At 60.8% G+C, this 12,037-nt stretch overlaps 1 protein-coding gene across 5 annotated transcripts in view; it reads right to left on the reverse strand.

Annotated features, from left to right (window-relative positions):
* Positions 1–12,037, reverse strand: part of KCNQ1 (potassium voltage-gated channel subfamily Q member 1) — a 309,854-nt gene that overhangs the window by 26,047 nt on the left and 271,770 nt on the right. For 2 of the 5 annotated variants that reach the window (XM_047747250.1, XM_047747254.1), the window contains exon 16: positions 11,589–11,697. The exons of 2 other annotated variants lie outside the window; for them this stretch is intronic. In XM_047747250.1, the coding sequence (XP_047603206.1) occupies positions 11,589–11,697 (109 nt within the window). Of the gene's footprint in view, positions 1–11,517; positions 11,698–12,037 lie in introns of those variants that run through there. One more of the 5 variants, XM_047747253.1, reaches the window with a different exon arrangement.

The following is a 12,037-nucleotide window of genomic DNA, read 5'->3' on the forward strand; positions in this document are numbered from 1 at the left end:
CCTGGACGAGGCCTTACGCGTGCTGAGAGCCAGAGCCAGCAGGAGATGCCGGCGCTCAAGCTGTAACAGCCTCCTGAGCTACAGGTCCCTGAGATGAGGACTCACATGACACCCAGGGAGCCCAACCTTTCCTGTGAGCCAAAAGCCATGCTGCAGGGGTGATCTCACCCTCAAGCAGGGCAAGCCAAATCAGCCTTCAGGTTAGAGCTGATGTCCTCGGAGAGGCTGAAGGGCTGGGCGTCTGCAAACAGAAGGGGATCGAAGATCCCGTCCATGGGGGTGACCACGGAGCACGGTGGGAGCAGTGAGCAAGGAAAGGTGAGGGCCCCCAAGGCTGCGGTACCAGAGAGGGATAGAGAGAGGGGCAGACCCAGTGAGGAACAGAGCCTGTTGCATGGGTCTGCAGGGAGGACACAGAGTACAGAGCGGGAGAGATCAGACAAGACCTGTACATCACCGGGAGATCCACAGTGCTGTCGCAGCTACGGCACCCTCGTCAGGAGCTGAGAACCATAGTGGGGGAAGCAAACCAACAAGATGAGGATGTGGAGGAACCGAGTGTCTCTGCGAGCAAGCTCAAGTCGGTCGGCAAACCGGCCTCGGCTGTCTCCACACGTGCACAGAAAGGTCACAGTAACAACTTCCTCCAGCTCCCCAAGGAAGTCCACGCGTTTCCAAAAGTCCATGCCTTGGAGTAAAACAGGAAATTAATAACCAAGAGGCCTGATGAGACTGACACACACAGAACTTCACAAGATGTAGTTCTAAATGGCGCTTTGGGTAAAGAGAAACTAAATAGCAATTAAACCCATCTAGAAGGATCTACAGTGACAGTGAGAACATAGAGATGCCGTGGGATGCTGCCAAAAGGGTATTCAGAGGAACAGGGATAGCAGTTTTAGGAAATCAGAAAGGTTAAGGATAAGCTTCAACTCAAGGAGGTGGAGGGAGAACACCAAAATGATTGCAAAGAAAGAGCAAGAGAGGATAAAGGAAGATATTAGCAGAACAGAAAAATTTTCAGGAAAACAGAATTGACCAGTAAAACCAAAGGCTGGTTCTTTGGAGAGCCAATAATGTATGTACACGTTTGGCAAGTGACAAAAAATTAGGAACAGAAGGGGAGGAACACCTCTAAGAGCAGAGTGAGTTGAATATATCATGTCCTAGAAAACTAAAAACTTGATGGGATGAATCCTTTTTTAAGGAAAAATTGCCCAAAGCGGCTAATGAAGGAGACAATCCCAATAAACTGAAAGCCCCTGGAAGATGTGGAATGACAGTCACCTGCCCTCCTCCAGAAGGGCTCAACCAAGCTCTTTGGGGGTGATTTCTGTAATATTTTTTAGAAGCAGGAAACATGGATCCCATGCAAAATGTCCCAGTGCAAAGGGAAGATGGAGTGTCACCTCATGTAGGAGATAAAACCACATGCCCAACCTGGCCAAAACCAGCGGCAAACACAGATGCACCCCTTCCCCCCACCACCACGGCGACACTGTAAGACAGCGGACGGGATCTGGTGTCTCAGAGGCGTTTCTAGAAGGCAAGGCCAGCTCGACCCTGGAGGCTGAGCAACGCACTAGCTCGCATAGTCTGCTTTGGCCCCGCCCTTGGCTTAGGGGTGTTTCCAACCTGACTCCTACCCCCACCGTGGGCAGGTGGTTCTGGGGTATGTCTCCGTCCCCGAGCTCCCTGCCCGCCCCAATCACGCCGGCCCTGCCTGCCCTCATTCTTACTCCGGCAGGTCATCTGTCTCCATCCCCTCAGTCCCCCGCTGAGGGCCAGGCGTATGGCAGGCACCTGGGGGGCCCCTGTGGAACCGATCTGGTGTTCACTGTAGCTCCACATGGCGATGGGCAACCTTCCCCACCAACCACGGGTCTTGCACAAGTGGGGTGTGCCCCTGGGATGGGAGGGATGGAGGGATGGGTGGGGGGGGTGGGGGGATGGGAGAGGATGAGAGGCAGCCTGGGGTGATGGCTGAGACCCCAGCCACCCCACTCCAGCAGGCTGACATGGATTGGAGCCGAGGGTCCTCAGGATCTCGAGGTGCAGGGGATTAGGTGCTCTGGAGTTGAACCAACCCATGGATGGAAGGTGGTGTTCAGATGACCTCTCAGGGGACAGAGAACCTGGGGCTCTGGCACAGGAAGGCAGGGGATTTGTCCCTGCAAGCCCTCACCAGATGCCTTCACCGTGTCCCCGAGTGCCTGGTAGTCCCGCGAGACCCTCACCCCCAAGCACCCCTGGGCCGTGCAGGTAGCGGCTGGCACTCAGGGGACGTGGCAGGGCCCAGCCCAAGAGAAGCACATTTTCCAAGGAACCAGGAGGACACGGTCTGGGGCCTCTCCGGGAAAGGCCCCACATTCCTACCCCAGGGCTTTTGAACCTCTCTTTGCTCTGCCTGGTCTTTGCCTGGCTGGCTCCCTCTTGCTGTGTTGGCCTCGGGTCCCAGGAGACACCCTCAGGGCCCTGGAGGTCCCCTCTATCAGAACCCCCACATTCTTGCTGTTCTCAGACGGCTGTCTCGCTCGCTCGTTTCCCTGATTCCTGTCTGTCCTCCCCAATACGCCACAGCCCCTTGGGGACGGACCGCGGACCCCTGCCATCTTGGCCACCACTGCTGCCTGGAGTGTGCGGGGCACGCCGGACGCATGAGTGAACACGCGGAGCAGTGGCTGAGAGCTAGGAGAAGACACTCCTGAGTCTTGCTGAGCAGAAACTCCCAGGGGGAGTTCTGGCTGGTCTCTTCAAAGGGACAGGAGAGGCCTGACCTCCATCCAGGCTGGACTGGGGAGCACAATGAGGTGGGGGTCCCGCAGGGCTGGGGCAGGGGCGGTGGGGCTCGGCTGGAGGCGGGGCCCCTCACGCCACCTGCCTTCTGAAGTGGCAAGTGGGCTGTTCCCCCCCTTCCCCCCAACACAAGCCTGCTGGCCCGGGGGCAGCGGGAGGGAAGCCTGTTGGGGAGGGCGTGGAGGGGGCTGTGGTGGCAGCTGAGAGCAGGGCCTGGCAGGCTCAGGGGAAGGCCTGGGGAGGGGGACTCCGGGCAGCTGGCGCTGAGGACCTGTGGCCTGACGGTGGGGCGGGGTGCGGGCCCAGCAGCTGAGCCGCAACAACTGGCGTCACTCTGGGCCCCGGGGCCACATCACGGTGCCTGAGCTGTGTGCACAAGCGCGGGGGGCGGCGGCCACGGGGGACCCGGTGCAGGAGAAGAGACAATGGGGGTCCCTCTGGGCCCCCCTCCACCGTGGCGATGTGCTGGCCCCCAGCATCGGGCTCAGACGTGTCACCGGCTTGTCCATCTGAAAAAGGCCTCGGTCTGCCTTTCCAAGGGCTCCTGGGAAGCCCTGGGGTCTGCACACAGTGGGGACAGGCGGAACAGGGTTCAGCACATGTGTGTCCCACTTTAGGGGACAGGAGAGGCTGGGCTCCCCTCAGTGTGGGATGCAGACTGGAGAGGCGACTAAACTCATGTCTTTTTTTGTTCTTTGTTTTTTTTGACAGACCTGCAACTTCCTGACAAGACACTCACTTAGATGTTACTGTGTTTGTGCCAGAAAAAGAGAAGCTGGTTTTGTGGATAACAGGCATTCGGGAATGGCAAAGAGTTAAACAAAGTAGGTTCTCCTGCAGGCCTTCTCAGGGCATTTAACACGCAGATAAGCATGTTCTGTGCAAAGGTGAAGGAGTGGGGCACAGTAGGGAAGGGAAAGTGTCTCCAGAAGGTTCCTAAGGCTCTTCTGACCACAAACCCACGGTCCGAACTCTGAGCAGCACGTCCCAAGGACTCGGGTTTCCTTCAGAGCAATGCTCTGCTCCGCTCTGGACCCTGTATGGGAAGGACCGGCCCCGTGCGTGGCTCTGCTCCCTGTTCCCCCACCCACGGAGGCTCCCACAGGCTCTGCGGAGCTGGGATGGCCCCCACTTAAAGCCCCGGGCTCTGCCCTGTGGCCACGGAGCCCTGGCTGAGCCTCAGGAAGGCACCAGGACCTGAAATTGGGGAACCTGCTCTTCCCCTGGGTGGGTGGAGGGAGGGCAGGGAGGGCTGGCAGGCGCAGCTCGGGACCTGAAGGGGGCCCTGGAGACCCGGGGTGGCTGCCACGTTGGGGTCAGCTCGGCTCTGGGACCACTGAAGTCTGTCAAGGCCGGGGGGAGGGGCGCCGACATGGCCCTGGTCCTGGGGTATGACGGGGGTTCAAGGTAGCGTTCAAAAACTGGCCGGAGCCACGGAAAGAGCCGTCGTGGGCTCTGTCCAACGTAGTTAGAAACATCTGACTGTGACCACAAAAATGCTGGCATCCGGGTCTGCTGCAAAAACATTTTCATGTGAAATGCAAACGCACTGCTGCCTGAGGAGCTCGCGCTTAACCCTTGGAAGGGAGTGCGCGGCAAAGCCACGGCCTGGCCCCCGCAGCCACGAGGCCTGGCCCAGCCCCCCACCCCCGGCGCAGGTGCAGGGCGTGCAGAACGCCCCTGGGCTCCGCTGCCCCGAGAGCGTCCCCTCGGCCTCGGTTCTCCGTGTGCTCACGGCATGGGGACAGCTCCGTTTGGGGCGTGACTTCCAGGGGCAGAGGGGCGGCCCCTCCTGGGGCCAGGCTGTGGCTCACAGGCGCACGGGCACCCACTCAACAGGGTGTCGGGGGCGGCCCACGGCACGAGGCACTTGCAGTAAAGCTCGCGGGGTCCAGGGGCATCTTGGAGTTGGGGGAGAGACGCAGTGATGAAAGGCAGAGGGCACCTGGGGTCCCGGGGGGCCTCTGAGGGACGAGTGGGAGGGTCACGGGAGGCGAAGGCACGTGGGCACGCACAGCTGGTCCTGGGAGCCACGGCCCTGTGGCCACCCTCCGGCAAGCGCCCCCCTCCTCTGACACGCTGCTGCCTCAGCACGGTCCCGCTATGCGGCTCCCTCTCCCCCTCCAGGGCCACAGGGCAAGCTCAGCTTTTCAGCATGGGTGGAGGGAGGCCTGTCCCACAGCAGAGCCTGGCGCTCCGGGAGCCATTCTGGGAGGGGTGATCGCAGGGCCGAAGGACAAGCCAAACCCCCATTCTGATGGCCTTCGAAAGTCTCCCTAGACAGGCGGGGCAGCCCCGGGTGCCCTCAGCATCCCCAGCACTGAGCACTACTCTCCTTTTTAATTTTCACCAGTCCGCCCTCCATGGCTCGCCTTCCCATGCCTGAATCTGGGGGCTCCTGGCCCAGTGGCCATCTTCGTGGCCGTGGCACTTTCTCCTGCCATGCGTGAGCCCGCTGCACGCGGTGGCCCGGTCTATGTGCGCTCTCGCTGCGTACGCCGCACAGAGGTGTCCCCAGAACGGGGAGATCTAGTCTCACTCCCTGAAACGGGCCGTGCTGGGAGGGGATGCACCGAAGGGCTTCAGGCCGGCCACCATGTCCAGGCCGGGCCTCCAGCTGTCCACATTCATCTTGCGCGGGCGACCCTCACCCAGGGCTGTGTGTACACTCTGGCCCTCAGTGCCAGGGGCTGCCTGCCAGGGAATGTGTCCAGCTGGTCCAGCCCCCCGGGCCCGCCACCCCCCGCCCCCAACAGGTGCGGGTGACTCAGCGCAGGCAGCTGTCGGTACAGCCCGGAGACCCCTGAGCAGCCTCGGCTGAGGGCGGGGCCTCCGAGTTCCGGGGGATTCTGGCCCGAGGGCGTGGGGGTAGCTCAGCCCAGGGCCTCGGCTCTCCTTCTCTGCCCCCACTCTTGCGGGGGCCTCCAGCACCTCCTGCTCCTTTTTGGCGGGCAGAGGGGGTGGGTGGGGGGTCCTCCGGGGAGGGGCTCGGGTCGCCCTTTCATTTGCACAGGCCTGGGTCCCGGGGTGCAGACGGTGCCAGTGCTGTGGGATGATTCTGGCAGGCCAGGCTGTCCTGGGAGCCCTGTCTTCCTTGGGGTTGGCCACTGCAACGGATACTCTGTCCCCACTCCCGAAGGCTCTGGAAGGGGCACCAGGGACCTGGATGTACAGAGAAGGAGGAGCTCTAAGACCTCCTTTGACTCTGGCCCAGGAGAAGGGCCCCAGCCTGTCTCCTCGGAACCTAGAGATGCCCATAGGGCCCCTCACAGAGCCCAGGGCCCCACGGGGGCCCCTGCACGGCTGTGCGTGAGCCAGAGCTGCAGACTCAACACACTTTCTCACCAGCCCCTGGCGGCCCCGGACGCAGGAGGTCAGGCAGGCCAGGAAGCAGATGCGGAGCACCTTCTCATAAGCAGGGAAGAGTCCCGAAGGGATATGGCTCAACACTTAGGCCTTGGCAGGATGACAGACTTGTTTGCTCTGAGGTAGATGGAACAGGGAGGGAAGCCAGCCTTGAGGGCTCGAGGCCCACACATTCCTTCTCTGAGGAGTCCTTGCTTGAGATCTCTCCACCGAGTTTGCTTGTCTGCTCACTCTCTAGCTCCCTCCCCTCTGTCTGTCTTCCGTTCCGTCCACCTACGCATCCATCCACCCACCCACCTACCACCCTCCACCATCCCATTCCATCCATCTGTCCATCCATCTGTCCATCTACCCACTCACCTACCATCCATCCTTCCACTATTTCATCCCATTCGTCCGTCCAACTATCCATCCACCCACTCCCCTGCCGTGCATCTCTCCATCATTCCATTCCATCCATCTGTCCGTCCATCTGTCCATCTACCCGTCCATCCACCCACTCACCGACCATCCATCCTTCCCCCACTCTATTCCATCCGCCCACTCATCTGTCCATCCATCATCCAACCACCCACTCATATCCATTCCTCCACCATCCCATTCCATCCATCATTTTTCCTCCCTCCCTTCTTTTTCTTCCTTGTGTCCCTTTCTTTCCCTTCTCCCCGTCCACGCAGCTTTCTTTCTACCACCCACCCAGGGCCCAACCGCACTTACTCACACCACCCACCCCTGCCCCTGCCGCGGTGCCCGCTTTCACTCTTTCTATAAGCAGTTCGCAGCCGCTTCCCGTGTATCTTGCGGCAATGACAAGAAGATCAAAAGGCCTCGATGACACAGCCACTGGCCTCTGGAGTGACAGTCTGCCACCAACTAAAAATAGACCAGGACCAAGATGCTCCATTCCTTCTCTGTCTCGTGAGCCCCTGCCTCTCTCTGCAGGGGACACACTCCACATGGCTGAATGGCCCCAGATCAGAGGAGATTACGGGGATGGGCCCTGGTGGTGGTGTCAGGGCTTGGTGACCAGGTATGGGGTGGATGGAGAGGGTGACTCTCAGGGTCTTGGGTGATGTTGTGCGTGGGGCCATTTGCTGAGAAGGTGAGCACCCAAGGCGGGCAGCCTGGGGAGAGGAAGTGGAAGCACCTGGTCTTGGCCCCAGTGGGTGTGGAGCACAGGGGCCCACTGATGTGGGGTGGGCCCGTGCTGGGGTCCTGGGATCGTGTGGGCTTGAAGTGGCATTTATGGGGCAGTCAGAGCCCCTACTGAACTTCCTGGGCACTTGTGAGCTGGGATAGATGCCGTCTGCCCCCCGCCTGCCCCTCTGACCTGCACCAAGAGGGAGACATCGGTGGGGCTTGGCTTGGCCTTTGTTCGTGGTCAGTTCATCCGGACAGCAAGGACACCACAGACTCGGCCCAGCACTTTCTCCATGCCAGGCTCTGGTCCAGGCACAGGGCTTTGGGAGGGACAGGTCCACACCAGCCCTGACATGGTGGGACTTCTGTTCCTGGTGGGGAGCCGGACTCCCCAGCCAGGGCTCTGGGAGCAGAGACCCAAAGGCAGTACAGGGATTAGCGTGTCAACTGGGAGAGAAGCAAGAGCGACCGGCAGCCCCAGGTGTGGCCGCGTGGCTGGCCGGCCATGGTCCAGCTCCAGAGTACCCTTTGCATGGGCTCAGGGTCCTAGGACGAGTCCCCTGGAGGCTGGCGGGCCACACGGGAGCTTCCGGCAGGTAAGGCTACGAGGGCCGTGTGAGGCTGTGGGGCCCGTGGGCCGTGGAAAGGCGCCTGGATTGCATTCCAGGAAGAAGGGGCTTTAAGCAGGGAGCGCATGGTCTGGTTTATGTTTGAAACGTCCCTCTGGCCACTGCGTGGAGACAGGAATGTCGGGGGGAGAGGGAAGGCCGGCGCCCCTTGGGATGGGCCGGCCCTCATCTTTGGGAAGGAAGGCTGCCTGTGTACATGCTGTTCCCGTCAGCCGGAAATGCCCTTCCGCCCCTGGCAGAGGCTGCAGAGGAAGGAGGCTGGGTTTCCAGTCCCTCTCCCCATTACTTAGGACCCATGCCCTCTGGGTGTCCTCTTTCCCTCTCTCCATACCTCTGTCTTCTCAGCTTTAAATGACCTTAGTGAAACCCCCCCGCAGGGCTATGGTGAACCTGACTGACCTCAGGGCCTGCCTCTTCCAGGCAGCCCTCCCTGAGTGCCCATAGCTCAGGTGATTTCCTCCTCCTGGGCATCTCTGCCCTTTGGACATTACAGGGACCCTAGACACACAGTAGCCCCTCACCTCTGTGGACGGCTAGCCCAACAGACAAGGAGCTCACTGTGGGGGCACTAGGCTTTGGGTCCTACCGTGTTCCCCCAGCAGAGCCAAGAGCCACATGCCCGAGGGCCACTCCACAGGGTATAAACAGCAGTGAGTCCATCACTGTGGCCAAGGACATGGCCCCCAATGCCCTGGCCTCTGCAGTCAGGGACTCAGGACCCCGTGAGTGTGTGTGGGGTTTCCCTCCCCACGGACAGTCCAGACCCCATGTGCAAACAGGGCCTGTTTTTGCTGATAGGACAGTTGTGTATATCCCAGTGTGGCAGGCAGCCAGACGGGCAGCAAGGAGCTGGGGCCTGGTCCTGCTGTCAGGGTGGGGCTGGGAACAGAGCCCTCCTCCCTGTCCCAGATCACCAGGAGGGATGAAGAGAAGGAGGGAGAGAGGGGGCAGGGAGGAGGGAGGGAGGACAGGATGGAGGAGGAAGGGAGGAGGGAGGGAGGAAAGGAGGAGGAAGGGAGGGAATGAGGAAGGAGGAAGGAGGGAGGAAGTCCGTGCACCGGATTGTGTGTATGTGCAGGCCTGGGCAGACAGCTCACACTCCAGGGTCCTGCTCTAACCCTAGGATGGGGTATCCTACACTGAGGCAGGGGTGAGGCCCAGAGGGGTTTGGAGACCCTCCAGAGTAGGGGTGTTGGAAGTACTGCATGATGCGCAACTAAAAATTGGGATTTTTAGATAAACCATGAACTTTTTTTTTAGCATAAAATGTCGTATGAAATATTTGGGAATACACTTATACAAAAACCCTCATTCATCCGAGGTGTCCTACGTTTTTTTCCTCTTTTGCTAGAACTGGTGACCTTCTCGGAGGCCCTGTGGCTCAGGAGGGGCTTCCAAACTTGGGGCCCCCAGCGGTCCCTGGTCTACGAGGCCTGCTTTCGGGGTGCGGCCCCGTCTCCCTGCTGCGGGGGCTGGCCTGGCCTTTCGGTTCCCCCTTCAGAGCAGCACTGGGGATGGGGTCCCTGTGGGCCAGCCCACAATCCTCACTTCCCTCTGCCCTTCTCTGGTCCCGCGGAGCCCACTGGGTCAGAAAGTCTCAGCCCCCGGGCCCCTACTGCGAACCAGTGGAGGTGGGCTTCCCCCTCCCGCGGGCAGGCCGGTCCCAGGGAGGAATTCTCACCGCAGTCCCCTGGCCACCTTCCCTCCGACCTCCAGTCCTGGAAATCCTGCACCGCCCAGCTCAGACAGCAGCCCCGCGGCACGGGCTTGCCACCCAACGAGACCCGTGGGCTGTTGAAAGCCCTTTGCTGCCTTCCTCGCCTCTGAGCCCTGGATCCAGACACACCTGAAGCTACTTCTCTCTGGGACTTGGCTGGTATGGGAGTCAGCACATCGCCTTCCTCATGCTGGCAGTTTTGGGGTGAGTTTCTATTTCTCGAAATGGAAAGTTGGGTTTCGGGACCAGATTTCTAGGTGAGGGCTCCGTGCAGGGGTGAGACTGCCCGATTCGGCTTCCCCCAAGGAGGGTTTGACACAGCAGGGCCCTGCGGGGCAGGCTGAGGGGCGGCGGGGAAGGCACAGCTGGGGAAGGAGCATGGTGGGCCCATGGGGCTGGATGCGGGGTTCACCTGGGACCGGCCCGTGCTGCTGCTGGGTGCTGAGCTGGGAGGGCTCCGAGGGGACATCTGCACCTGCAGCCGCCCATGGGACAGTGCACAGGCCTGCACGGCCCCTCCCGTGCCAGGACCACCACTGGGACTTGGCACGGTTCGTCCCCATTCCGCAGGGAAGGAAACTGAGGCTAGAACCCTCAACCTGCCTGAGGTGGCACTACAGGTCAGGGGCAGGGCTGGGGCTGGAACCCCCGCTGCCGGATGCTGACCGGGCCCAAGAGTGGGGGCTGGGAACTCGGGAGGGGCTGTTGGGGACTGAGAGGTGGGAGGGGCTGTGCGCTGGCCAAGGGACCGTGACGGAGAGAGTGAGCGCCTCTGCTATCACGGTGAGAATGAGCCCGGCCTGCCCAACGGCCCATGGGGACGAGAGACCCTGACTCATGGCATGTCCTCGTGGCCCCAGCGAGTGCCAGCACCCCTGCGGGCGCCTGCGTGAGATTCGATGGTGGTGATGTGGCCTCGGCGAGAGCTCCCTCAGTCCCCAGGCGCCGTGGACCCTCTCCGCTCCCCGTTATGTTACAGACAGGACGACAGTCTCAGCAACGCGACCTCTCCCGCTGCCGTCGAGCTGCCCTTCCGGTCCTCCCAACAGCCCTGCTGCCCTGGGAGCAGAAGGTAAAACAGACTCAGGAGGCCTACGCCCTGCCCTGTGCGGTCCCACGGACACCGTAGCGGGTGGTAGCTCGCGCCGACGGGCTGGGCGCCATGGGAAGGGCTTCACCACGGGCTCTGCATTTAATCCTCCCTGCCCTGGGGGGGTCTGGGCAGGTGTCCCCAGAACCAGAGCCTGACAGAGGGCGAGAGGCCAGCTGCCCAGACCCCAGATGTTAGGTCACCCTGGCCGGGATCCCTGGGGATGATGGGCGATGTGCTCGGGCCGACTCCACCTGAGGGGAGAAGGTCTCGGGTTCAGGGGCTCCCCACCAGCCGTATGGAAGGGGGGGGCACGGTGTGACGGCAGGGGGGTCCCCTGGTCAGGCTGTGGCACCACCGAAGTATGTGGTATGGGACAGAGACGTCCAGGGGACCGTGTCCGTCCTGGTGAGCCGGGGGCCGGGATCGTGCCGAGGCCAGGCCTGCCAAGTACCATGCTGAGAACTGACTGCAGCACCAACGGGGTAGTGGGGACACAGGACGGGGTGTGAGGTTCTCACCCGTCCCTCTGCCACACCGGTGTGTCTTCCCCGTGGGCTCCCAGCCGCCAGCCCCGTGCTTCCAGACAAGCCCTCGGAACCAGAGCGCCACACACAGTGACACATGGTGTCCGTCAGGGCAGTGGCTGGTACCCCACCCATCACAGCTGACACAACTTAATGCCAGCAAGCCCATCCGCGCTCAGATCCCGAGCAAACATCTAAAAATGCTCGGAACATGAAAGAGAGGCCAGGCTGACCAGAGACAGAGGATCAGGAAGCGAGGTGATCTCAAGATGTGAAAATGTATCTGGAATCCCCGGAAAGATTCCAGGAACTGTAACATCCACCAGGCAGGGCAGGAGCAGACCGCAAATGTGAGAGAGCAAGAGGACAGGACACTGGAGACAGGGCTGCCCATGCAATGTCGCCGACGAGGGTAAGGTCGAGGACATAATCCTACAAGTAGAAAAGAGAGAAAGAGACACCGAAGATTCATTTAAAATGTCTTCCATCTGGTTAAAAGGCATTCAAAAGAGATAACGGGGATGATGTCATGAAGGGCATGGTCAGAAATAATAAAGAGAACCTTCTGGAATTCAAAGACTCAAGTCCCCAGAGGGTCTGCCAGATACTACACACCCTTGGTGAACAGAGCGGCCACGACGGAACCTCGGGAACCTCGCTGGGAAAAGCAGCCCCCTAAGGCTAGAATGGAGATACAGAAGAATTCCAGGGAACAGAGAAAGGGGATTCTTGGGGCTAAGGCAGGCACAAGAGATACCCACACAAAGTCTGG

This window comes from Lutra lutra, chromosome 10, assembly GCF_902655055.1.
Source record: "Lutra lutra chromosome 10, mLutLut1.2, whole genome shotgun sequence".
Lineage (NCBI taxonomy): Eukaryota > Metazoa > Chordata > Mammalia > Carnivora > Mustelidae > Lutra > Lutra lutra.